General features: G+C 46.5%; 1 protein-coding gene across 4 annotated transcripts in view; it reads left to right on the forward strand.

The window, feature by feature from the left end:
- The window catches only part of NUP188 (nucleoporin 188), a 1,828,090-nt gene that overhangs the window by 137,058 nt on the left and 1,663,685 nt on the right, over positions 1–27,347 (forward strand). For all 4 annotated transcript variants that reach the window (XM_069609202.1, XM_069609203.1, XM_069609201.1 and 1 more), the window contains exons 3-5: positions 2,811–2,884; positions 8,346–8,430; positions 9,723–9,803. In XM_069609202.1, the coding sequence (XP_069465303.1) occupies positions 2,811–2,884; positions 8,346–8,430; positions 9,723–9,803 (240 nt within the window). The remainder of the gene's footprint in view (positions 1–2,810; positions 2,885–8,345; positions 8,431–9,722; positions 9,804–27,347) is intronic.

The raw sequence follows: 27,347 nt of genomic DNA on the forward strand, positions 1-27,347 counted from the left end.
GCTGCTTCCACTTCCCGACTTTTTGTTCTGCTTTGACTGCTTCAGGCACTTTTGGGACCCACATCCCTCTGCAGTACGGGGGTCTCCGATCCGGCCTTGACCTCTGAGAGTCTCCTTCTCTCCCGCTTCCCTCAACTTGGTTCTACTCACGGGCCTTGGGTAGTTGCACAACCTCAGCTCTGCATTCATAGCAATTAGGCGCACCTTGAAAGACCGTTACCTTCTCCTAGTCTCTTCCAATGCAGCAACAGCCAAACCGTGTTTGTGAGCACAGGACCAACTCAGATCCTGCAGGTGGAATCTGCTCTTTCTTCGCTCTGCGTCCCTTCTGTGGCACACTTCCTTGTGAACTGTCAGCTTTGTGTTGTGCTGCTTCTTCTGCTACTACTGCCAACCTTCCAGCTTCTGTATACTGCTCCTTCCTGCTGCAGCCATTATGCCTCTCAGGTGGAGCAATTAGCTTCAGATGCAGGCCTTTGGTGTTAATTGCCTGAACCTGGTAAAGGCTGTAGGGCCTGCTTGCCTGTTCATTACCTCTGCATGCCTCTTCAGCCCTCTTCGTCTTCAAAGTCCCTGAGGAATTCTGGGACATGTAGTCAATTTGAAAGAAATTAGGTTTTTCCACTTTTTAGTTGGCAAAAGGCCATCAGAAGGTTGGGGTTACAGGGAAAGTTAAATTGGGGTTCTTCTCAGTCTACCTGGTCCACTTTCCTCCTCCTGACCCCCTTGTGATCCTCCCGCAGTACACCACCCCCAGGGTCCAGATCAGAGAGCGCCTGCCTTCCCCATGCCACATGAGAAGGGTCCCAGACCAGGTTTCTGTGGGAAATCCTATTGGATTCTCCACATTGGCTCTTGAGGTCATGGAGTTTGGACACCTAAACTTACCCAAAAGATGGACATCTTAAAGGAAGCACGTAAACCCACACAACCCATTATTTCAACAAGTGGAAACACTTTGTTTTATGGTGCAAAAGATGTAATGTCAACTTGATTGTTCACCTTCTAATATAATAAACTACCGTCTATACTTACTAGACTCCGGGTTAGTATTGAACTCTCTTAAAGTCCACCTAGCTGAGCTCTCCGCATACACCGCCTCACAAAGCAAGGTATCATGGTGGTTGCATGGTTAAAGCTTTCAAGGAGGGGGTCAACAGACTATCCCACAAGTATAACTCCACCCCAAGGGTAAGACTAAAATGTCGTTCTTACTAGACCTATTTGGGCCCCTTTTGAACCTATGCATAAAGCCTGTCTTAAGCATCTCGCTTCCAAGACTGCTTTTCTTATAGTTTTTCGTTCAATAAGGAGAGTCGGTGAACTGCAAGCGCCATCGGTTCAAGATCCATTTGTAACCATTCATGAGGACAAGGTAGTGTTAAGAACACATCCACGTTTCTCACCTCAATTTATTTCAAGGTTTCACATCAGTCATTTGAACCTCCAGCGTTCTTTCAGAGCCCAGCAGAAAGGACCCACCATACACTCGATGTCAGGAGGGTGGCAATGTTCTATCTAGATAAAACAAATCCTATAAAGATAACCAATCAATTCTTTGTCTCCTTAGCTGTTGCAAGAGAAGGGGAATCCTGTCTCTAAATCGGCTATTTAAAGATGGCTTGTAAATTGCATCCAACTTTACTACTCTGTCCAAGAAAACATTGCCATTCATGCCCAGAGCACACTCAACTCGAGGTACCGAGGCTACTCTAGCATTCATTGCGAATTTGCCGTTAGAAATTATTTGCAAACCAGCCACATAGAGTACAATCCACACTTTCATGCAGCATTACTGTGTAGATACTCACACAATGAGTGATTCTCAGGTGGGATAGGCAGTATTAAGACCTTATTTTTGTTTTGCTGATGTACCTTCTAACATCCCACCTCCATCTCCAGGAATTGCTCCCTACTCTATGCAAAGTACGTGATTCTAAGCAGATCATGGTCCCTCAGAAACAAAACAATCTGAGGAACTCGACGTGTGAAGGACCATGGATATAGTACACGTCACACTATGGATAGTATCACAGATGCTCCCTGTCAACGTCCCATTTGTAATTTAAAAAAAAAGTCATGCAATACTCTGCATTAACCGCTAGATGTTGGTCTATGTAAAGCATGTAAATCTAAGCAGATACAAGCATCAGAAAGACTATTACAGGTATGTAAGATTTGTCATATTTTCAGTTTGTTTTTTCCCTGTTCGATGTCCCATTTTCTTATAAAACATTTTTTTAACACCCTCAATAATTGGCCCAGCGCTTGCTTTCATCTTTGTGCTGTTGTACAGGAACCCTTTGGGGAAATGCCTCTGCCATATTTAAATGTTACTGTATGTAATTTCTGATTGAAATGTACATCTCTGTTCTTCAATTAAAATCAAATATGCTGTGCACACTGCGATGGGCTCCATCCTGCAAAACACACACAGAAGAGCTACTCTTTTACTACGTCATTTGTGACTAGATCAAAATTGGGCCAATGGACCGTGCATTCTTGGAGCTACACTTGATGTAACGTTATGGGAGCTATGCCTCTGGTGTGCATTTGAGGGAGGACATTCACCTGTGCTCCGCATTGAAGGGGAGCTACACCCGTGGTGCACAAAGTGATGGATAGCTGCACCTTTTTTGTGCACGTTGAGGGAGGAGCTGGTGTGCACAGAGGGGGTAGAGGGGCACATACAGCATGCGGCGAGAGGCAGCTACATCTGTACCGTGCAACAGTGATGGAGAATATTACTTCAGTTGGGTAGGACTGAGAATGTACATTGCCACTTACACAGCTATCTTGTTTCCTTTAAGTCACAGATCGATGCAGAGTTGAACAGATATTGGCAGCGGCTCCTGGATGGCCTTTCATACTATCGACCTCCCAGGTACAGCAACATTGCATGATGACTGGTGGTCCGGAATAGTCCATTGTGTTGATTAGTGGATTCAGGGATCCAGGCCTAAACTGATCCCACAAAATATGTTGTGCATCAGAGCTCTGCAGTTAGAACACAACTGGAAACATTACAGTGATTTGTAACCCAGTAATAACGTAAGCCTTAGCGGAGGAGTATGCATTGGAGAGTCATGACCACCCAGCCGTATTTCTACCCCACCTCCACTGTGACAGAGGCGCACTGATATTCTGTAAACCGAAGGGCATGGGCACAGCTCTGCTCGAAGAGGGCATGTTGAGATTGCCTTGCGCTTTTGCTCTGTCCACTTTGTGCATCTCATCTCCATGCTTTGTCCCCCTTTGCTTTTAGTGCTAGCTTTTAAGTCCCCCTTTCCCGTAGCTTCCCCACACACAATCTGCTTTTCCACTCTAACTTCCCCTGTCGGGCCTAGGATCCCTACACTGTCTTTTCTATTCCCACTATCTATCTCATTTGCCTCTGCTTCGTTCTGTGTCGGTGGTTCCAGACTGTGTTTCGGTGGTTCTAGAGTGCAGAGCGCTCCGTTCAGGTAAATACTTTTGATGCTACATTACGTGCTTTATGACGTTGCAGTCTCTTTTGTGTGATTTGGAGGTGGCTAGTGCGGGCCTTTTAAAGATTAAACAATGTGTTTGTTGTTTTATTTATTTTGTAGCTTTGTTGACCCTATCGAATATAGGAAAACATTCCTGCTCCTTTGTGAAAGGTGTGAGCACATAGAAGGTGTGCTAAATCTTGTGTTTTCGCTGCTTTTACGAGGTTGACCAATGGTTTTATTGTTCAGATCCTTTGATGTGCAATGGAGGTAAATAGTGGAAATTAACAATGGTTTAAGAATGCCTTTGCATCACCTCCTTAAGCGTTCCAGGATTCGAAACAAGGTGTTTGGTTCCTACTTATGCATGTAGAGTAAAATGCAGTTTCTAGTAATAATGGTTTGCCTTACCCGATGTGCTATGGGCTTAAAGGAGTACGCCATTGTCCTGTAATTTGGTTGTCCCACTTTTGAGCATTGTGCTCTTGGGTCAGATTCTTTTAACAATGTAATAATATAACTATTGTACATCTTGCTCACCCAGGCAAAGAGCAAGAGACAAATATCAACCTTGAAAGTCTTGATGGTGGCAGTAGCTTTGAAGCAGCCATTTGGACCAATAAACAGATTTTAGGGCACTCATCACACAATGTCAATCTGAACTCCTGTCCTAAATGCCTGTGGCCCTTTTCTGGGAATCTGTCTAGGATCTATTACCTGGCTAACACCAGTTTGAGGTCTCTTCTATGTACCTGATGAGGACACTCTGGACACACACCATTTCATACTGTACTCATGCCTTCAATGCCTTGACCTTTTTCTGGGAGCCTGTGTAGGATCTGGTACCTGGTTAACATCGGTTCGATGTCTTTTCTAACTGATGCTCTTTGATGAGGTAGTTGTGAAGGCTCACCTGTAAAGGACCCTGCACACATTCAAGCTGGTTAATTTGATCAGGTACCTCCCAGGATCCTGTGGGGGTAAGAATGCCCTTTTTTAAAAAAAATGTAGTGCGTTTGGCTCTTGAGGCATTTCACAAAGAACACAATTGGAACCAATTGTGTACAATCAAGTACAGCGTCATACATTAAACGTTACAGTAAATGTATACCTATAGATTAATACAAGAATTAATTCATATTTCTCTAAAACTAGTCTAAACATCACCAATCATCTTAAAAACCGCTTTAAAAAAATCATACTAAACTGACGTTGTAATATAACATTCCAGATCGTTTCCTCATTCATAGTAAGAGAATGGGCTAAGAATTCCGAAAGAAAGACTTGCCGGAGGTCAGTCATGTTCACACGATTGAGGCACCAATGGTCTTAAAATGCTATTTGAGAACTTTTTCCCACCCAACATGTTCTGTTTTTCATTACAATAATCAACCTTGGTTCCATGATTTCTATTGTACTTAACATATTTAACCAAATTCTTAAGAATAACATTTCTCAAGGATCTATCGGGAAACGTAGACATGTACTTCGGAACAGTATTCACTGATATCCATCCAGGGATACATTTGTTTTTTCGCAGGTTTTTTTACTGCGATTTGTTTTACATTTGTTTTTAATTGAAAATCCCATCAAATTATTTTTCTTTTTTTGGGGGGGGTGCCCCCCCAACCTCCATTCCCTTTCAATTTATATCTATTACCAAAAACCCACATCCTATATATATAATGTTTAACCCCCACCCCAATAATTAGATTGTTTTAATATAAAATTCGCGGTAAAAAACACTGTGAAAAAATTCCTGCGATGAAAGGATGTTGTACCTAATGCTGGTGGGCGTAGTTTTTACAAATTTCTATAACGCTTATCCAGTCTACCTCAATTAACCGTTAATTTTTTAAAAACTTATTGTGGGCAATCTTTTAATATTTGCACCTTCTTTCCCTGCTGCATCACAGATTCTTGATCTGCAATTAAGATCTTTCTATAAAAGGTTAACACTTTTCATATAACATAGAACCTGCGGGACAACAGACCCAACTCAAATCGATCCAGTGCGTGGGGTCAACTTAAGGAGGGATCTAAAACTTTTTTCCAAAAGATGCTCTCCAGACTGGCCCAATTAACCTCCTTCCACAGCAATATGGCATCCGCCCCATAAGTAATTATGGCACCACCTTAGATCGATAACCTTGTAAAAGGAGGTTTGCAGTACATTTTCCATAATGGCGATCAATAATTTTGGCCTGGGAAATCAAATTATTCAATCTGTTCCTAAGATCTAGGTAGTGTAGCTTTTGGTTTTTCAACTTCCTAAATATTAAAACCCAAATGCACAAAATCACTGACTTTGCCTAAAATGTCATCCAATAAAACCAACTTGAAATACACTGCCTTTATTTTCCTAGAAGGTTTCATGATCACCTTTTTGTTTTATTTATGTTAATTACGAACCTGTTAATTTTAGTGTATTGTACTAGTGCAGACAATTGACGTTGGAGGTCGATGGGGGTTTGGCCACACAATACCAAGTCATCTCTGCTACATGTTAACCGGCTCCTATACAAACGTATTCTTGGTGGAAACGATCTGGCTTCATCAAGGATAAGCCCCATGTCGGCAATAAAAAGATTTTTAAAAAGTCATGGGGCTAGAACGCAAACTTGTTTCAGGCACTTGTTGGTTTAGACAGGAGTCCCTCGGCGTTCAGCTTGATTTTAGCGAGGTTCCTGAATACATTGCATGAATAATTTCAACCAGGTATTGTGGACAGCCCCAGGCTTTCAACTTATTCCATAATGAACAGGAGACAGAATTAAAAGCCATAGTAAAATCTGTAAAACATATATACACACACATATACACACAGTTCTTAAAATCCTGATGCTTAGCTTGGATTAATTGAATTAAAAACTTATTTAAAATGGTCCCTATGCCACAGACGAAACCAGATTGCCAAAGCAAATCTTTGATTGATCCAAGCTGGCCGCAAAGACCCCAGAATAAGCAGAGTGTGTTGGAAAAGCATTGGGGTGGCTACCAATTGGGAGACTGATCCAGGTTGGCCGGAGAGACCACAGTATAAGGAAAAGAGAACTCTATTGAGGATAAGGCACCTAGTTGCGCGACCTGCAATGGGTGGACTGTGCAGTCTGACAACTGAGCCACGACCAAGGGAGCCTGATTGAAAGCAAGGAACTGCATGATCTAAAGGGCGTCTGGGTTCATGGAAAGGAGACACGGAGAAGCCTAAAGAACTTACCAGGAAAAGGTAGAGTGCACTTCTTTTGCCAAGTGAACTTTTTGCCATGTGAACATTGTGCCAAGTGTACTTTTCTTTGCCAAGTGAAACCTGAGAGACTTGTGGAACGTTATGATCCTGAGTGCTTTTAAACTTGGGGAAGGGAGCTGCAGCAAGGCTCTAGTGTCATATTAACTGTATTTTGAACACTATTGAGTTGACCAAATCCCATTCACCCTATTATTCTGTAGAAGGGAGGGCAAGTATAGGTTTAAAGTATTTTGTTTTGGACGGACAGACTTGACTTCCCTTCATTTTCTTTCCGTTAGGGAACATTCCCATCTTAGAGTTGGGGCAAGTTGGGCGTTACACCATCCTGACCATCGAGAATAAAGGTTTTGAAACTGTGTTTCTCGTGTCTGTGTCGTCTCTTGATACCATGCCTGTCCCGCAACACCCAGCATTTCTTCTGTGTCTTACTGGATTATCATGCTGCTTCGTTGTCTAAGTCAGTGCTTGTATTTATATAACCCCTTCTGCAGGGCCTGATAACTTGCCGGGCGCCTGGTTTGCAATGCTCTAACATTTTCTTATGTTATATAATATCATTATAAATGACATGCCGACACACATACCCTCTCCTACGTGGGCGAGCCAAAGCGCTGTACATTTCATACAGTTTCCCTATATACTGCAAGGAGCTCTTGCCATTGAGGCTTTAGGAACTGTTTGCTAAGATCCCCTTCCGAATCCAGCGATTTCTGGCCTGATTGCATTTCAATGCCCTTCTTTCATTGGGGACCATAAGCAACTGATGGGAGTTTCTTGGGCTGTACTTTCCATGATAGTTTGTTTTATGCCCTCAAATCTCAGCATATTGGTCCAAATGGATGCTCCAAAGCTCCTGCCCACCATCAAGACATTTGAGCTCGATATTTGTGTAAACTCTGGCATTTTACCTGGGTGAGCAAGATGTACAAACGTTTTATCACGTTGTTCAAAGAATCACAGGTAATGATTGTGGAGGGTGTAACATCGAATCTGAATGAAGAACACAGGAAGATGGCATACTCCTTTCAACCCATAAAACGTTGGCAAAGCAAACCATTAATATTCACTTTAAACTGCATTTTACTCTACGCAGCGGTGGGGCAGGCAGTGTATTTCAGAGCCTGCACTGACTTACTGCGTAATAGAACCACAACATGCAAAATAAATACAGACGAAAACAAAACTATTGTGGAAAGTCCTCCCAACAAACCCCCAGTAAATATGCGTAGCCCCTTGCTGGCTGGTTGTGTGGATAAATATTAATGTCGCAACAGTGAGTAGGAGTGATTGACGATTGCTGCTACCAGTGTATGGTTAACGGCTCTCACTGGATGCAGGTGGATCAAAACCAGCCTTGTGGAAGCATGTTGCTATTACGATAGTTTAACTCTTTCCATGTCTTCATCGGTGTCCCCTCCTGTTCTGCTGTTTGGCAGTGTGGTATGCAATTATCCTTGAGTTCAGGCAGACTGCATTAATGTATTTCCTGTAGTCCTGGATTTGGGGTGGAGTGTTAAGGTTTCTTTAGGGAACCCCTTCCCAATATAGCTCAAGGACACTGGGTAGCTGCTCCAGAGTGTGATGTTTTAATTTTCACAGTGCTAAGGTGTGTTTCCTCTCTCTAGCTCAAGTTCTGCAGAGAAAGTCAAGAACGATAAGAATGTGGCTCCATCATTGAAGGAGCTGGGCCTGCGCGTCAGCAAATTTTTGGTAAGTTGGCCTTTTTGCAGTTCTGACTTTCTCCAAACTCTTCAGCAATAGCAAGAATACGCTGGGAGTAATGATAATGATTTGTTATTTATACACATACAATGATCACCAAACTGAAATTGGTACTCATTTATTGTCCTTGGAAGGATGAACGGCTCACTTGGCATTGCCGAGATTCGAACCTGCAGATCAAACAAAGATCGCAGCAGTGAGCACTGAACCACCCCTGAGCTAGCGTATCGGCCTGTGATATCTTTCAGGATTTAACTTCTTCAATGACGTTGTGCGTGCTTGCGCTCTGGCACATAGTGTGTAGGCTAGTATGATCAGAAAGGACAATACTTTTCCGGGCTACACTACTGTGCTCTGGCAGGACGGCAGGGTCCGTGCTCTAGGGGCGCCTTTGTGCTCTGGAAGGATAGTGTTGCTCTGGTGCCTAGTTATATTATTGTGCTTTGGAATTAAAGGCTAATTAATGTTGTTCTCTCATGCCCTTGGCAGATTTCTCGGTTCACGAGACTTGGAAATTATTTAAAGTCTCACTAGACCTGCTGGGCGAGTCCTTTAGTTTACATGCTCGACCTAAGGTAAATGCACTCGTCCCATGGTAACGGGGCACTGTTTTCTGTAAAATGGTGCATATCACCATAAGCACACTTCATGTTTTGTGCAGCCAAACGCCAGCCAATGCGAGCTGGCTAGTAGATTTTGCGAGCCCTGGGAACTTCTATATTTATGGTTTTGGCTGCTGTTGTTGCTCCTTTTAGAGTTAATGAACTAATATGACGGGTGATGCTCTCAGGGGACACAACCCGTTGGCAGTGCTGTTCTCCGCTGCCTCTGTTCTTGAGGCAGGAGGTGACATTGGTAATCTGGCATGATAGTTTATTGGCAGTTCTGCACTCACCTGCTGCTGTACTCTGAGCAGCCTGCCTATTGCCATGGCAGCATGTTGGCGATGTTATGAGCTGCTTCTGTACTGGTGGTCCCTGTCTAATGTATTCGTACTCTGTGGTGAACGCTTGTTGGCAATGTTTCTCTCTGCTGCTAGTGTGCTGTTAATGATGGTCTGATGAAAGCCCTGATTTCTCGTTGAGGGAGGTGCATTCATCTGTGCCTGAAAATAAATGAATGGCTCTTTGCAGAGGTGCTGTTGCCTTCTGGCTCTCTTTGGTTTAGTATTGGATGATGGCCTGCTATGAGTAAGGCTGTGGCGTGCTGCTGTGTCGGAAGAGGAGCATAATGTTACCTTCTTCCACTCTTGGTTCATGCTTGCTGATACTCTTTTTCAGGGTCTGGATGAAGAGCAGAGTGTGCAACTGGTTCAGAGCTACCTTCAAGAGGACTACAGAGGAACTAGAGACTCGTTCAAGGTGAGTATTTTATTTCTACTCTTTGTGAAGTCTTTATCTCACAACATTCACCTGCTCTTCTCAGGAGTGGTTCGACATTGAGGAATGAAGGATGTTGAAAAATGTGGTTTCAAGCCCTGAGTGGCCTTCAGGGCGTTTGTTGGGGGCCACCGGAAAACCCTGCTAAGGGAGGATGAAATCTGTAGTGCAGCTTTCTTCAAGCGTCCACTGTCTAGATGCGTTTTCACAACCAGTCCTGTGGGAGGGTTTTGAAAGGCCACCCTATGTAGTGTACAGGGTAATAAACCTTCGGTCTAGACCAACACTATCAAGGTAGCCCTGTCTGAGCAGTAATGCACACTTAGGAGAACAGTACAGTTATCACAGCACTCAAATTATACAACAGGAGTGCAACAATATACTCCTTTAGGAGATGAAAGATGTCGCAGCTAGACAGCAACACTTTATAACACCAGGACTTGATAGGGTCCCAAACTATATTTTCTTTTTCCAAACTATATTTTCTTTTTCAAATCTGATTTATGGATCCCTTTCTTGGCACATGTTTTTACTGCGATTATTTTAACTAATTTCGTTCCTGGGAGTTGGATGTCAGGATTGTAGTTGCAGTATTTGTGAGGCATCTGAGGGCGTTCTCACTTGTGATATGTCATTTATAAAACGCCTGTACAAATGTTTCTAGGCGCGACAAGACATGGGAGGGCACAGAGGGAGGACAAGACAAACGATATTACTAGGCCATATGTCATCCAGATCGTGCAAGTGTAGGGGAGCAGGGTAAGTGCAAAGGGGAAGTAAAGGGGGAAAGTGCAACCAGGGCAGCATTGATCTGAGTAAGTGCAGCTAGGACAGTGCGGCTCTGGGTAAGTGCAAGGAGGCGGGGGACTGTAGAGGTTACCGTTACAGCCCCTAGTGCGCAACCTGTCTGGCGGCAGTGCAGACGAGACAGGCGCAGCAGACCGGTAGGTCAGCAGGGGAGGGAGAGAAAGCTGAGGAGAAAGGGAAGGTTTTGAGCTGCTTCTGAAACTTCAGGTGGTCCGGCTCAAGTTTGAGAGGGGCAGGGAGGCCATTCCAGAGGGAGGCGCCTGCAGAGGAAAGTGATCTGCCCTCTACTCCCTGCCTGGAGAAGTGTCTGACCCCCAGAGAGTTGGAGGCAGCAGGGTGAAGGGCTCCAGAAAGAAGGTATTTAGGAAGAGACTGAGTGTAGTTCGGGCCCCGGCCCCAGAAAGCCTTGTGGATGATGCAGAGGGTCTTGAACTTGACCCTTGTAGCCACCGGGAGCCAGAGGAGAGATTTTAGGGCTGGAGAGATACAGTCCCAGGGCTTGGGGCCAAGGACAAGTCTTGCAGTCTTATTCTGTATTAGTTGCAGAAGGCTGAGAGCAGAGGAAGGCAGATTGTGAAATAGTATGTTACAGTATTCCAACCTAGAAAGAACCAGGGTTCTGGAGACAATGATTTTCTGGGGGAAGTCAGAAAAAGACTAGTACCCATGGAGGGGGCCGGAGGGGGAGGGAAAGCGGGGGCAGGGGTCCCGATGAGAAGGATCTTTGTCTTACTGGCATTAAGGCAGACATTGTTCACCAAACCTGAATCGTGGATAGACAGTCTGGAATGTGCGAGAGAGGAGAAGAGGCTGTAGAGAGCCAGAAAGAGAGCTGCGTGTCATCCGCATAACACCGAGACCTAGAGCAGAAGGTAGAGATCAGGTGGGCCCGATGGGCCACATAGAGATTGGAAAGCCAGGATGAGACGTTGGAGCCATTGGAAACACCACATGTGGAGAAGAGAGGTGGTGGAGAGAAAGGACCCAATTTTGATCTGGGAGGGCCCGTCCAGGAGGAAAAAGGTCAGCCACTCCAGGGCCTGATCTGTGATACCCAGTGTCTCCCAGAGTCGGTTGATCAGGATGGTGTGATTGACTGTGTCGAAAGTAGAGGAGAGGTCAAGGAGGATGAAGACAGAGGGGATGCTGGTTTCCAGATTGGAGAGCAGATGATCTCAGGTATTCAGGAGAGCAGTCTCCGTGCCTCTGGCTGCTCTGAAGCCAGACTGGTGGTCATGGAGATAGCCAACAATTTCAGTGTGGAGAGTAAGCTGGGAGATGTCCAGCTTTTCCAGAGGTTTGCCCAGGAAAGGAGTGATGGAGATCGGGCAATAGTTAGCCAGACAGGTACGATCCGGAGGCTTTATAAGGAGGGGGTGCACAGGGGAGTGCTTGATGAAAGAGGGGAAAGCACCAGTGGCGAAAGAGTGATTTCAGAAATCGGCCAAGGCTGAAGCGAGGGTGTCAGTGTGGTCCTTGATGGTTCTGGATGTTGGGTAAGAATTGGTGCAGTCCAACTGGTGTGGGATTACACAAGACTTTTCTTGGTATTAGGTAACACACCTTTTAATATAGGCCTGTACTACCCAAGTTGGTAGTGTGACTGAGCAGCCAAGCTTATCTCAAGACGGTTAATGTGAGCCGTACAAGGAAATCGGGACGTACAAGTATCCAACGAAACACTTACACACTTAGTTATACTACATTATTTATACATTTAATTTAAAGCATTCTTTAAAAAGCAGCAATTAGTGGTAACATTAATCCCAAATTAGGGTTTAATTCAAAAAGTGAACAATACAGCAAGTGAGTAATTCATTCATATGTTACACATGTTCCAGCATGCGTAGGAGACGTCAGTTCAGCTCAGTATAGAATTTATATATTACCACCATGGCAATATTATGTTTTTTAAGGAAGGAAAGGTTAGGGTTAGATCTCAACGGTTAGATTCTCCCAAAGCGATGCAGGGAGTCTATTATCCCAGCATTAAAGTGTTCAACATTTAAAACCTGTAAGGGAATAAGCACTGCCAAAGCCAATAGTTTCAGAAGGAGTCCTTTAGGGAGCCAGGACAGCCAAAGTCAATGGACAAAGTTTTGATGCTCTTGTTCTTAGAAAAATGTTCTTAAATAGTCTGTGTTCAAAAGAGAAATCCCAGCAACTCAAGAGGAGTCGCCTTTGGAAAGTACAAGCTGTAAGGCCAATGCAGGTAGGTTGAGGTCAACTTGGTGTAGGGTTTAATCGTTCTCCCAATGATTGGAAGCACCCCAAATGACAAAAGGATAATGTACCCCAAGCCCCAGAGTACCTCTGAAATTAAGCTGTTCCAGCTGGATCCCTTCACGATGCAATGCAGAATACCCTTGTTCCTGGTCCTTGGTCGCGATGACGAAAGGGAGGACGTCTGGTGGGCTCCTGCGACCGCACTCGAGTGGGACTTGGCAGCAATGGTTTTCCGTTGATTCAGCTGCTCTTTGTGGCTTTGGCACCTTTTTCTCAGCACCAAAGTAGAAAAAAAATCTCTAGTTAGGATTTCCTTGATCCCTCGCTCCTGGACTTCGAGGAGGGGACTCTGGATGCAGATTTCTTGCTTCTTTAGGGTCCTCTGGATGCCCACTAAGCGTTTTGGGACCCTTCCTCACTTCTGCCTTTCCAGACAAACTGGAGCCTGTCCGGGCTTCAGGGGCGAAGCCCGCCAAAGGCAAAACACACAAAGGACTCAAACCTGATACAGAGTAAAAGCCGAGAAGAAACAAACAAGAAATGGCGAAAAGAGAAGAGGGGGGCCATTTTGAGAAAATGGTCACCCTTTGGTGGAGCACTGTAGCTGAGGTATCAACCTACTGACACATGTAACTAGGTAGTCAAAAAGAAACCACTGCCAAGATGTTAATGAGGAATGGGTTAAAAGAATGACTATGTAATCCCCCCAACACTCCACATAGGGGTGTGTGTGCTGGACCCATGAAGTAAAGGTAAGTGAGACACAGGGGTCCTCTTAATTTTCTTGGGAACAGTAGTTGTAGTTAAACATTGAGAGAAGTCCAATGGGCTTCTCAGTAGCACTGCACAGAATGTGCTGTGTGTTGCAATGCAATAGCAGATGCCTAAAGAGTTTACCAGACTCCATAAAATATTAAGGAACATAGAAAATCTTAGTCAGGAAAACACATGAGTGAGTGAGAAGAAGGTCCCACTCGCTCAAGGAGTAAACATTAAAAAGCTCTGTGTCCAGCAAAAGAGCTGGGGCTCTCTAAGGTTAAAGGGAATTGGCACAGGACTGAAAATTCTCCCCAACACGCGTCCCCCCCCAGACTAAGGGACAGAAGGATTGAATCCGCTCCTGGTTGAATCTCTTGTTCCAGTTGTTCATACTTTCTGGAGAGACCATCACCATTTTGGTGATTGCATCCTGTCCTATGCTCAATGGTAAAATCAAACCCTTGGAGGCCGATAGACCATCTTAAGTAATTTCGGATTTTCATTTGCATTAACCATCTCGAGGGTTAGTCGTCTGTTTGAATAAGGAAAGAAGAACCATACAATTATGGCCTAAACTTCTTCAAAGACCACATAATGGCAAAACACTTGCGCTCTAAAGTTGCCCACCTTGTTTCAGGGTCCTTCAGTTTCCTACTGATGAAGCAAATAGGGTGTTCTCTGCCTTGCTCAGCCAGTTGACTTAAGACTGCACCTATCCCTGTATTAGAAGCATCTGTTTTTACTATAATAGGATTGGTTGTAATCAGGAGCTCTTAAGACTGGAGCTTTCCAGAAGGCTTGTCTAAGCCCTGCAAATGCCTTGGCACACTCCTCCATTCCATTCCATTCCATTTTCTTAGGAAATTTTGGTGAGGAGATGACATTCAGGGGAGAAGCTGTGGCCCCCTAGTTCTCAGTGAAATGTACGTACTACCCAGTGAGACCTAGACAGGCTCTCACTTGGGTTTGAGTGGTGGGGGTCGCCCAGTCCTGAACAGCTTGTACTTTACTAAGCAAGGGCCTAATCTCACCACCTCCTACCTCATGTCCAAGGTAGACCACTTTGCTTTGACCAATTTGACATTTACTTGCATTTATGGTCAGATGGGCATGTTCAAGAGACTGCAACACATATCCAAGGTGGTCAAGATGCTCTTACCAAGTGGGGCTGAAAACTACAATGTCATCCAAGTATGCCATGCAGAAGACCTCAAACCCGTTCAGAACCTGGTTCACCATCCTTTGGAATGTAGCAGGTGTATTCATTAGTCCAAAAGGCATAACCTTAAAATGGTAGAGGCCTATGGGGTTGAAAATGCAGTTTTCGCCGTGGCATGGTCTCTCAAGTGCCATTTGCCAATATCCTGAGCTCTAGTGAAATGTACTGGGGAACTTGACAGATCCAAGTTTGTGCACCAGCTCATCTGTCCTTGGTAAAGGATGAGCATCGGTCTTTGCGACTGCATTTAGAGCTCTATAGTTCACACCAAACCTAAATTCCTTGGTTCCTTCTTTTGGCACTAGTACAACTGGACTAGCCCAGGGACTTGTAGGCGGCTCTATAACCCTGAGGTCAAGCATTTTGTTAACATCCTCCTTTATATGAGTTCTTACATGATCAGATGGTATCGGTTAATAGAATTACAGTGTTAGGGAGAATTCTCATTCTATGGCTAATTTCCCTTACCTATAGAGTCCCCCAGCAGCTTTGCTGGATTTGAAGGGTTTGTTTCTTTTTTCCTGCTAAGAGTGATACTCTTTTTTTCCCCACTCTTAGGCATTTTTGCTATGTGTGTTCTAGGCTATTTTTATGTTTAATGTCTATGGGATTTTCTCAACCCCATAGGAACCATCTTTATTCACATGTGTTACACAGCACCCTCAGTGCAGTGACACAGGGGTGTCGTAGCGACCCCCAAACATAGACTCCATACCCTGGGACTGACTAGTGTCTCCCAGGGCATGTAAAGTCCCAATTGACTTTACTTGTCAATTTCTATTAACTAAACCAGTACAACCCATCTTATTATGGAGGTACTGGAAAGGGTTAATAGTTTTTCCCTTATGGTCATTTTCAAGAGGGTACCGTACAGTCCCTCTCAAGTTTCTGGCTGGTGGCAGTGGTTACTACCGTAAATATTCAACCGCAAATTTTATTTTATGGGATTTTCCCATTGTTCGAGGCTACCACTTTTTCTGACAGCCTCTAACATACCGCCGGTGCATTTTAATATTAACTTTACTCCGGTAGGTTTTATTTGCCAGAACTTTAATATAACGTCTTTCTCGTGTCTTTCTCGTGTCTTTCTCTAAACTCCTAACCCAGGTCGGGGTTCCTTTGTTTGTCTGTTTGGTGGGCTTCTGCCAAGAAGCCCTCTTTTCGGCGTAAATGAGTCTGGGGTGGGTCTATTGTGTGGGAGGGGGAGTAGAACCCCTGGACAGGGTTGCCTCAGCAACCCATGTCGCACTCTATCCTGATAGGCTGGAGGGTCTCCCGCCAAGATGACCACTCCACTGTGTGAGTGACAGCTAGGCTGTATGAATGGGGATCTTTTTGCATAAAAGCAGGATCCTGAGGACTGGAAAAGCAAGACGTCGCCACTGGAACTAAGAAGCCGAAGAGGAGAGAAGCCAAAGACATATGCAACGACTGAAGCACCGGTGAAGCCCTGTTGCAGCGTCTCACCGCTTTTCTCCACACGACGAGAGAAGATCTTCGTCTGCAAGAGCCTTCTTCCCTTGAGCTGGAGGGGCCAACCAGTTTGCCAATCGCCTTCCCGGACCTGCCTTGGTCGAATCACCAGTACCCTGTACTTGGAGGCTGGATAGCCAGGCATCAGTCCACCCGGACCGCGATTTAAAGGAGTGTACCTTTTATTCGTCGGGCAGCACCGCGGCTGGTTTCATCCATGGGTAGTGCAGTAACTCGGACCTTCCTCCACGACGAGAGCCTCTCTTCCACTGCTGGATCCCCCGAACTGCAGGAACTACCAGGAACAACCGCCACCGCAGGAGCCACTTCTTCATTTTCAAGGTACATTGTTCCGCCAGGCCGCCCTTTCTTCGTGGTAGCACTAAAGGTGCTTTAAATCCTTTACCTACCTGTTGGGTTGGCCACCCCTCTCTCTTAACATTGTCCTTCACCTTCTGCATCCACCTTTTTAAAATCGTTAACCAAAGACTTGACTGCAGCTAAAAGGACATTTTGCTCCTGGGCCCTTGCCCTGTACCACTGACTCTGGCACAGGGCTACTGACTCTGGCTACATTTGATAGAACTGCCTTCCTTAGATTGCTTCTCAACTAGAACTCTGTTGATGCACCTACTTCTTATAACTACCCTTTTCTTCTCCTTTCTAAACCTTGTGAAATGGCATTTTGCTCAGTTTTCATTTAAGTATTTCCTATACTTATGCACTGTCTTGCTTAAACTGGTTCACAAACTTATAGGAAGTGTTGCTATGTTGTGTAAGAAGCTATTTCTATATAACTTGTGCTTTCACTCCCTTGTGAGAAATTGCTAGAGTATCCCTTGTGTGTGATTTTCACTGTGCAGTTTTGCTCAGTTTTCACTCTGGTTCACTTGGTCTACAATTTACTAGGGAGTGTGTATATTTTTCTTTGACTTAATTTTAACTTGTTGATGATTGTGATACATGTGTTTTTTTTAGAAGTGTATAAAATAAATATATCTCTAATTTTTAATACAAAGCTTTGGTCAGTGGTTCCTTGTGCCATAGTACTGTAGGCCTATTGTGTAAACCCTGAATACTGCTCATCTCCCTCTTGAGATAAGTCTTAATGCTCAGCCACAGCTACCAACTAAATCTTTGTGGTACAGACTGATACCAAAGGGGATGTATTGCTTTCACCTGTAGTCCTAATCTTATGTAGTGCTCCCTAAGGGAACTGCACAGGATTCTGCCTAACGCACAGCAAAAATGCCGCAGGTAAAAAGAATCGTGTGGTTTGACCCGGTAAAGGTGTACCTTATTATACCATTTAAGGGGAGCAGGGTTTGCGGGGGTGTCCCCCGCACCACTTAAATGGTATAATGGGTCCGTTGGTTGCGGGGGTGTCCCCCGCATCCTATACATGATTGTGGCGGCAACACCACAGCATTTTTGCTGAAATATTTTGTATTCAGACATTTTTGCTGCAATTTTAAGACCTGGAACATTCTGTAGCCCCTGCTTTTGACCGGGAGACTATCACCATTGAGGCTTTCATGCTGACCCCAAGGAAAACACTTCGGCCATATGGGGGGGGCAAGGACACCCAAAAACCTTTTATAGAACAGGGCCATAAACCAGTTGGGGCCGGTGGCCTTGTTTCTAGGGAGGGCTCTAATAGCTTGCGTGACCTCTGTTGTTATGGACGACTCTAATGCCCGTTTGTGCGCGTCAGATATTTGGGCGAGGGGAGAATCCAAAAGAAACCTGTCCTGTGACGGGCCATGGAGAGGCTCTTACAATTTGGTATAGAATTGGTTCAATAGGTCGATTTTGTCTGATTCCCCGCCATGTAGTTGGTCCTGATTGTCTCTCAGTTTTCCGATTTGTTTTGCTGTTCCTCTGGGCCTGGAGTTTATAGGCTAGTACTCGGGACGCCTTATTCGAGGTGCTGTAATAAAAATGTTTTGTCGTGAGCAGTTTGTGGGAGATATTGTCTGCCAATCGAGCTTTTAATTCTGCACTAGCTTCCTGCAATTGCCTATGTCCTCTGTGCCCCATCTAGTTTGTACTGGGCTTCCCAATCCTTAACCAGACCTTCAGCCTGCACCATCTGCGCCGTGATGACTCTCTTCTGGGCTGTGGCTAAGCTGATCAGTTCCCCTCCCCCCCCCCCCAAAGTGTGGGTTTCAGCACTTCCCACACCCCAGACAGGGCTACATACCCCGTAAGATTCTCAAGAAAGTATTGGGTTATCCTCTCTGTGACGGTGGTGCACACTGCCTGGTCAGCTAACAGGGAATCATTTAGTTTCCAACAAATGGATTTCCTCCCTCCTAGCCCATATCCATCTAGCTTCAAAGTTGCAGGCGAATGGTCGGATACAAACGCTACCTCTATGGTGGCCGAAGTTATTCCAGGGAGAAGGGGGCCAGATACCAAGAAAAATTTGATCCTGGAGTTGCTTCGGTGGACATATGAGAAGTGCGTGTAGTCCCTTTGCTGGGGGTGTAGGCGTCTCCATACATCTACCAGCCCCATGTCCCGCATTGCTTTTTGGAGAGTCGCTGCTTTAGCTACTTCTGCAGGGGATATCGGGCCCGTTCAGTCCACACTCCCCTCCAGAACCATTGAAGTCCCCTCACCATTACCAGTTCCCGCACATAAAACACTTTCAAAAGTGGGAACAGGTGGGAGTAAAACTGATCTTGGTGTTGGTTAGTGCCATACATTGAAACTAGGGTCAAATCCCTGCCTGCCACCCGTATGGACAGTCCAACGTATCTGCCCAATGGGTCCCTTAGTATCTTACCCCGTTCGAAGAGAAGAGAGGTTGCTATAAGGATTGCGACTCCACCCCCTTTCTGAGTAGAAGACTCAAAGTATTGGTGGGGAAACCATCGAGATCTCGCTGCAACAAGTGGGTCTCCTGAATTAGGGCTATGTCCGCCTTCAGGTCGACTAGTTTGGACAATATGCTCTTCCTCAGCGAGTTTAGCCCCTGGACATTTAGGGACACTACATTCACATCCGCCATCCTTATTTAGACCTAGATGCAGACGCCCACCTCCTAGACCGTTCGTTGCTCTTCCCCTCCATTTCCCCATTTGCCCTGGCCGTCTCTACCCCTGGTAAGCCTCCAGGATCATTTGTTGAACTGTTTACCACTGGGCTGCACCAAAACTGAAAAATAAAAAAATAAAAACCCAAAAGCAAATACTTCTGGACCGTAATTACCCTGTGTGGTGTAAACATCAGGAACCTTGCCTGAAAGAGGGTGTGCACTCCTAGTGCCCTTTCAGATGATTAAGAACATTTTATAGTCTGCTAAACACAGCCTGTGTACTTTCTGCTGTCGACTCTGAAGGCAAGCGTCCCCAACCAGCACGATCCACCCCGCAATGAGAGACAATGATGGACTCTCCCAGGATGGGAATAAGGCCAAGACAAAGTGCGGGTGAGCGTAAATGGGAGTTTATCAATCAGAATAGGGCATGCAAAGAAATCTGCAAACTCCGAGAGCGCTCTGTCTGACAATGGCAAAGACAGGCGTATATATTTACAAAAAACATCATCAAAACCTACATACTATAGGGGGCACAAGTTCAATGGGATTGGGTGGCGACGACTAGCTATAGGTGCTGCTGTGATGTGGTTGGTCTTGGCCGGAGGACGTCACTGGTCAGCCTCGTGGGTTGGGCTGCGCCTGGCGGGTCAGCTGGGTTCATCCGGGCGGTGTTGTTGTGCCACTGTGGCCAGTGTCAGAGATGAATGTCTTTTTCTGACTTCTTTGCCCTAGGCCACGCACACCGCAGTCATTCAGTCGTTTGCAATATTATCTTCTTTAGTAAATCTTCCAATAGGTTATTCTACAGGTTAATGCAACACAGGAGGAATGCACCTAGGGAGGGGTTTGATGGCGATTCATCAGTACATGGTTACCAGTGTCCTGTTGACCGGTGCCATAGGTCGAGGGGCTAAGTCTCGGGGCATGGGACAGGCGGTACATGTCCTCCTGTCTTGTTAGAAGTCATTATGAATGTGTTGCTGTAATGTTGCCATAATATTGGGTGTCCTAATCATACAGGGGCCATTAACCTAAGGTGATCCGGTGGGTTGTGGGGCTTAAAAGAGGGCGCCTCTGGATTTGTGTTTTCAGGCGGATGTTTACTGCTGGGCTGTAAATAATACAGGTGGAGGGCCGTGGCCTTGGGTGCTGCAGAGGGAACTACAAATCTTGGAAGCGGCTCCAGCCTAGTTGGGGGAGGTGGAGCAGCGCGGCGCGGGCCTCTGCTCTCTCGTCTGGCAGGCTTCGCAGGGAGGGAGGGGGAATGGCCTTGCATATACTCACAAAGGTATCTTCCTTGTGTGTTGCCGATTTTAGGTGAAAGCATCATAAACATTCAAATAATATACAATACTAATTGAGTCATTCCAAAGCTCACATTTTAACATTGCTAATGCCTCTCAAATATAGCCAGTCCGAGCACATTATTTGTACACTGTTTTAACAACTACAACAATTTGTTATATGCATATACATTTGCAGTAAGTGAGGTAGTAGTGAGGTTGGTGGAGCGCATAGAAACGGCTCGCCATTGTACGTGACGGTAGTGGCACATAAGGGGCTTGGACATACACACATAAGGGGTGCGTTCTCGCGCGCCCTTTACATGAGCCCTCAATATGGTTGCATTTGTCTTTCTCTGCACTCTAGCAGCATTAGTTTGGTTATGGCGCGGAACCGTGGGGTGTAAACCTTTCAATGATACGCATAACAAATAATCCCCCGGGACGCTTTTACTATTTGTACATAACTGCAGTGGTGTGGGTGCTTCATTGCTAATGCCATATGAACATGCATTCTGCCATATCTATACATTTTACAGGTTTTTTAGTCCAAGAGGTTTGTGGAGAAAATGCGTCCATCGCAGGTAGTTTTGTCATTAATATTTGGGAACTTTTGCTTTTATCTGAGGGGCATTTTACAGTTCTCTTTCCACCCAGGCTCTGCTGGCCGGGTCATGCTGGGAGCAGCGATACACTGCGGAAGGTGAAATGTTAGTGTTGGCATCTTACACTAGCTCATGCCCGTCTTGTTCGTGGGAACGGGCTCACAGCGGATCTGCGGCCACAGGGATAATTGAAACTCTCCAAAGGTGGGGGCCGCGCGGCAGTGCGCCGAGCTCACACCATCTTTATTAGACAAAATGGTTTCTGAGGCCTAGCTAAATTCAATAGGTTTGGGCAATGTCTACAGCGGGTGAGCCATCCACCACCTGGGCCCTGGTGGTAAGGAGGGGACGCCCGATGAGCCATGGCCCTCACCGGGTGAGGGGATGTAGGCGAGGGGGGTCTTTCGGACCAATCCTCCCCTACAACTCCTCCTCTTAGCCCCTGAGCGCCTCGTTATTCCTTATGTGGTTGAAACGCTTGTTCCGCTGGGGTGGTGATTCAAGTCGGGCCTTCCATGTTTGGGCTCCTTTCCCTTCTGTCCATTGAGGGCCGGCGACATTCCTTCCTTCTGCTTTTCCTCGACTGGGACCCAGTCCAAGTGGACGTCGTGGGGTCCTGGGAGCTATCATCTGGCAAGTGCAGGTCTGCTTCCTGTATCTTTAGGGTCTCAACCGCTGCCTGTAGGGAGGTAAATTGGTTTTGGTTGCCTTCCAGTTGAAACATGATGCGGAAGGGGTACAATTTCCCCTCTCGTAGCGGGTTGAGTCTCATCCCCCCCAGCTGGGGCGAGACGGTTGCCTGCTTAGCTGAAGCATATCTTAAATAAGATGGGGCCGGCTAGTCCTTAGACTTTCCAGACTTCATCTTGCGCATGGAAATGTAAGGGTGAAGATGTGGCGAGAGGGGGCTCTGGTATGATTCGAGGAGTAAACTCCTGCGCTTCCCCGGCTCTCTAACTTGAACCTGGCTTTGGTTCTGCCCGACTCTTCCAATGCCCCCGCTTTAGCTCGCCCCGTTTCTTCAGATGTGCTCAGTGGGAGTTTGTCTGCACCTGTGTCACTAAAATGAAGTCCACTCTGATTCAGAGGTCCCAGGGGGGTCACCTCGCCGGGAATTCTGCCCACTGTGAGGATGTGGCTCAAGCTCTGACCCGCTCCAGTCTGCTGGGATATGCCATCTTCCAGGGCTAGTTTGCTGGCAGGGTCACTGCCTCTGATGCAGCTATGCCTTCCCATTGCAGGCTGCCAGTGATCCGCTCCTCGTGGGACTCTGCTGAAACGACTCATCCAAACAGTATAATGTCCCAACGGGGGTGCCCACTCTGCAGCTGCTTGCTCTGTGCACTCCGGACGTTGCACTTCAATCCCCTGTGTGGCCGCTATCACTATAATGCTGTGCGTTGCTCATGCGGGCCGCGTGGGGGGAGGCGGAGTTCCCACTGCTGCCGTTGCTGCTGTGGGTGAAGCGTCCCGTCTGGCTGCCTCGCAGTGTTTTTGCCGTTCTGCGGGGTCCCCAAGGGGAAGGTGGAGGATCACCAGGCCCAGCGGGCACTGAGATATGAAGGAAGGAGCCGCTTTCAGTCATTCTCCCGCTAGAGATCACTGCAATCGGGGGCAATCTGCCTTCCTCCCAAGGGGTAGCGAGTCTGTGGCGGGTACTGGAAAGCCTGCCTTGGAACTTTAGGCTGAGTAGTGTGGGCTCCCCTTTGCTCTTTTTCCTTCTACCCTGGCTATGGAAATAACATGACAGACAGTTTTGTTTGTGGAAAAATTATGGCCGTAGGCTTGTTTATTTTCTACAGAAAATAACACCAACTTGCTTTTGGGCACTTGGTGTCCGGGGATCGGAGATGCCCAGCCTTCTCCTCGGCTAGTCTTCGTTACCCTAGGGCATCCGTTCCCGGACACGTGCCGCCACCTACGACTTTCTTCTACCGTGTACCGAAGAAAGTACTCAGCGTTCTGGTTCCTCATTTCTCCTTTCTTTGCTTTTTTGCAGGGTGGGTTGGGTGGCAAAACGTTTCCTTCTCCCCCTTTTCCAGGCCCTAGGAGCTTACCCGAATGAGGTGAGTTCCTTACCTGGTTTGTGCTTCTCTTGCTTTCTGTGGGGATACTTCTACTCCCCTGCTCCTTTGTTGTCCCTTTGGGGGGCCGGACTTCCCCCTGCCTCCCTGTTGCTTTTCTCTCACACCTTTCCCTGTTGTTGTTGTGGCTCCCTGGGCAACTCTGGGGGTGCCGCCTGGCTGCCCCTCTGGCTGCCCCTCCCCTTGCTTTTCGCGCCGCCTGTCTCCCCCCACCCTGCGCCTAACCCCCCAGGCCCTCCATCGTGCCGTACTTTGTACAGCACGGGGCCTGGGGCATAGGCTGAGTAGTGTGGGCTCCCCTTTGCTCTTTTTCCTTCTACCCTGGCTATGGAAATAACATGACAGTTTTGTTTGTGGAAAAATTATGGCCGTAGGCTTGTTTATTTTCTACAGAAAATAACACCACACAATATCACAAACAGAAAATATCACCAACTTGCTTTTTGGCACTTCGTGTCCGGGGATTGGAGATGCCCAGCCTTCTCCTCGGCTAGTCTTCGTTACCCTAGGGCATCCGTTCCCGGACACGTGCCGCCACACCTGAGTGGGTGTTGCCTCGGCTGCTCGGGTCCCCCCAAAAGCGCCCCGATTTGCATCCCTGCTCTGTCAGGGCCCTAAAAATGTTATCTGAAAACACTCCCATCCCTTTGCTGGACAGATGTATGCCATCTTGGTGAAACATCTCTAGGTTGTTTTGCGACAGGCCGGTGCATCTGGGACAATGGACCTTCTCTTTGATGCAATTAAGCCCTATTGCTCTCCGCTTCCCTGCCTGGTCCGTTTTCGATTTCCTCAGCAGTATTGACATACCTTTGGACCCTAAACTGATGTCGCTTCTTGCCAGACCGTCCCCTGCTACCGTGTTGCGAGCTACTAGCTCCCCAAACCTAAAAGCCCCACCGTAAGCTAGCGCAAAAGCTGCCCTGAACAGAATTGCCTCATAACTGCTGCTACATGTGCTCTGCAATAGCTGTAACAGTATTACCAACTTTCCAAAATTCAATGGTCTTCTGTTGTCTGGTTTCTTTCCTTCCAATTTCGCCAAACCCTTCATTGCATATTTTATCCGTGGGCTATTCGTTGGATCCGTCACCCCGGCCACCTTTGCGGTATATGCGACCGCAGACAAATGCGCTGCTGCCCAGCTTTTTCTTTTACCCTGGGCAAATGTTTTTCCCAAAAATCGCACATTTTTGCAATTTGTAATTTCACCCACATCTTGTACTCCTGTTTCTGCTAACACATTATTAACATGCTTTTTGTACTGCTTACCCGTTTTGTATGTTGGGGCGTACCTGGCCAATTTTTCTATCACCCGTCCTTGTTCCTAAGGCCTTTCCTCCTTTTCTGAGTTAACCTTGTAGTTAACCGTTTTTCCTCCAGTGCTCTCAATGGAGCCCATGCCTTTTTTGGTGTGGGCGTTTTTATCCTTTTTGCATACGGGCTCAGCTCTCTGAACCTGTCCCACTGAACACGAGCCAAGGCGTCAGCGACCACATTTTGATTCTCCGGCGATATGCCTCGCCCTTATACACATATTGTTTTTTAGACATTCCACTGCGATTGCCCTCATTAATTCCAATACCAGCGTGCATGACGCACTTCCTTTATTTAAAACGTGTACCACTGCCATGTTGTCTGACCAAACCTTTAATTCCTTGTTATTAGCTCTGTCTCCCATGCGCACAGTGCTACCCCGCTTGGAAAAAGCTCCAGCAGTGTGATGTTACTAGTCCATGCTGCCTCCTGCCATGTTTCTGGCCGCTTTTCTGCGCACCACTCTCTATCCAATATTGCCCCAAAACCAAATCCCCCGGCTGCATCCGTAAACAACACCCTCTTATCCTCCTCGTTTATGGGTGAGTGCCAGATCACTGACCCATTGAATGATTTAAGGAATTCACCCCACACCTCCATTTTTTGATCCCACCACCTATCCTTACTCTGTGGTGCCCCTCTTTAGCCCTTCTTGTTCTCAGCTCAATGCTCCTTTGGAATATTTTACCTTGCGGTATGACCCTACCAGCTTGTAATTCTTTTACAGTAGCCTTGTTTCTCCCTTTCGAGCTCTTGATTGTTTCTAGTAGGTTCGCCAACTACTCCTCCGAGATCCTGCAACCCCTTCCCTTGAGTCAATTTCTATTCCCAAAAACTGGATTGTTTGTGTTGGGCCCATAGTTTTTTCTTCTGCTAGAGGGAAACCCCAGTCCTCCGTTAACGCCATGAATTTGTTCAAAGTGGCCCTACACAGTTCTGACCCCTGTGGCCCTAGAAATAAGAAATTTCCTCCATTTCCTTTGTGAGTGCCCATTGCGGGAATGAGCTCACTTTTTCAAAATAGGCGCATGAGACGAAATAATCCCCTCCCAATGCATACATGGCCATTTCTGTGATTCTTTGTTAACTGGTATCAGACGAAGGGCCGACTTTATCTCGGCCTTTGCCATCCATGCCCCCATTCCTGCCTACCTCTACTGCATCCTGAAAATCCGAGTAAGTCACTGACACTGCATGCTGTGGTATGCCATCATTCACTGATGCCCCTGGGGAGTATGAAAAGTGGTGAATCAGTCTGAATTCGCCTATCTCCTTTTTTGGAGTCCCAACGGTGAACATATGTATTCATTAAATGGCAGGGATTTGTAGGGGCCCCCTATCCTCCACAGTTCTACCTATTTCCTGATTGTCCTGCCCACCAGCTCCTTGTTCTCTAAGGCGGATTTGAGATGTGTTTTTTTTCTTTTTTTTGATGCTTTGAGACCCATGCCCTATGAATGGGATATTGAAACCCTCCCGAAAACCTCTCCTGGTCGCCTTAGCAGCTTCCTGGTCTGGAAAAACCTGCAGCCACTTCTCCATGTTTTCAGTCCTAACTGGCGTGGCCCCCTTCTCATCTCCTCTCCTAGTTCCGTTTTTCATTCCCCCTGTGGGTGTCCGCCGTTGCCCTGGTGCTCTTTGCGGTACTATGGTCTCCCCTACCATTCTCACACCTGTGGCTGAATTTGCACTTCTTACCCCAGCTGCATGGTACCCCATTCTCGAAATTTCGACATTGTGCTGCCTCTGTCCTTGTTGCCCCAATATTTCCCCTACCACCTCCTTGGGCTGTTAGTGGTATGCTGTTCTGCCAACTTCTCTGTGAACTGTCCTGCCTGTTCCGAAAACTCTGATCCCCCTGCTCTGTCATACCTGTTTTCGTGACTTCCGTTACTATACTTGTAATCACTTCTATAATTGTTTTGCCAGTATTGCCTTCTCTGTTGTCCTCCCGAACTCTGCTCCCTGGTGTCCCATTTTTCTTTTAATACATTGAATATGTACAGGTTAAAGTTTTTCTCATCGCATCCTATATCTGGGAAGCAATCCATTTCTTTTCTAAATTTGTGATTATACTCTTTCCATGCTCCCCCCCCCAAAAATGCTTTTTACACCTTCAACACTCTCTGCTGGTATTTGACCAAAGGTACCCCGTCCTCTGGGTATTTTTGCAGTATAATAGTGGACATTATTTGACAAGCTGCCATCCAGTTATCAAAATTGTTTGCTACTGTTACTCTCCTTAATAAGCCTTTTTCAACTTCTTTCATGTCCTCTATTGATACGTCCCTTCCTCTCTTTTGGCATTATAGCAGTGAAAAATTGTCTAAACTCCTTTCTCCATATTTTTTCCTTCACTTTGTCATTAATGTACCATGCCTGTGCCTTCATGGATCGGCCTTGGGCATCTCTACCAATCGTGCGCCTGCCATATTTTGGCATAGCTGGCTCACCCTCCTTTCCTAATGTGACCGTGAGCGGCCCTGCAGGGACTGCCCCTTGTGGAGTTGCCCCTGGTATCGGTATAGGAGTGAGCCTTGCGGGCGTCACGGGTGGGCTGGAAATCCTCCCCTGGGGAATGGACCCCGGCAGGACCCCTTGTGGACCAGGAACGGCTGGTATCCCCTGTGCTATGGGGAACCCGCTGTCTATTGGCCCTGGCCCCCCTGCCCCTTGACCGTCACCTGCACCCTCTACCCCTGCGCCC

Source organism: Ambystoma mexicanum, chromosome 8 (genome assembly GCF_040938575.1).
Source record: "Ambystoma mexicanum isolate Mex_15411 chromosome 8, UKY_AmexF1_1, whole genome shotgun sequence".
Lineage (NCBI taxonomy): Eukaryota > Metazoa > Chordata > Amphibia > Caudata > Ambystomatidae > Ambystoma > Ambystoma mexicanum.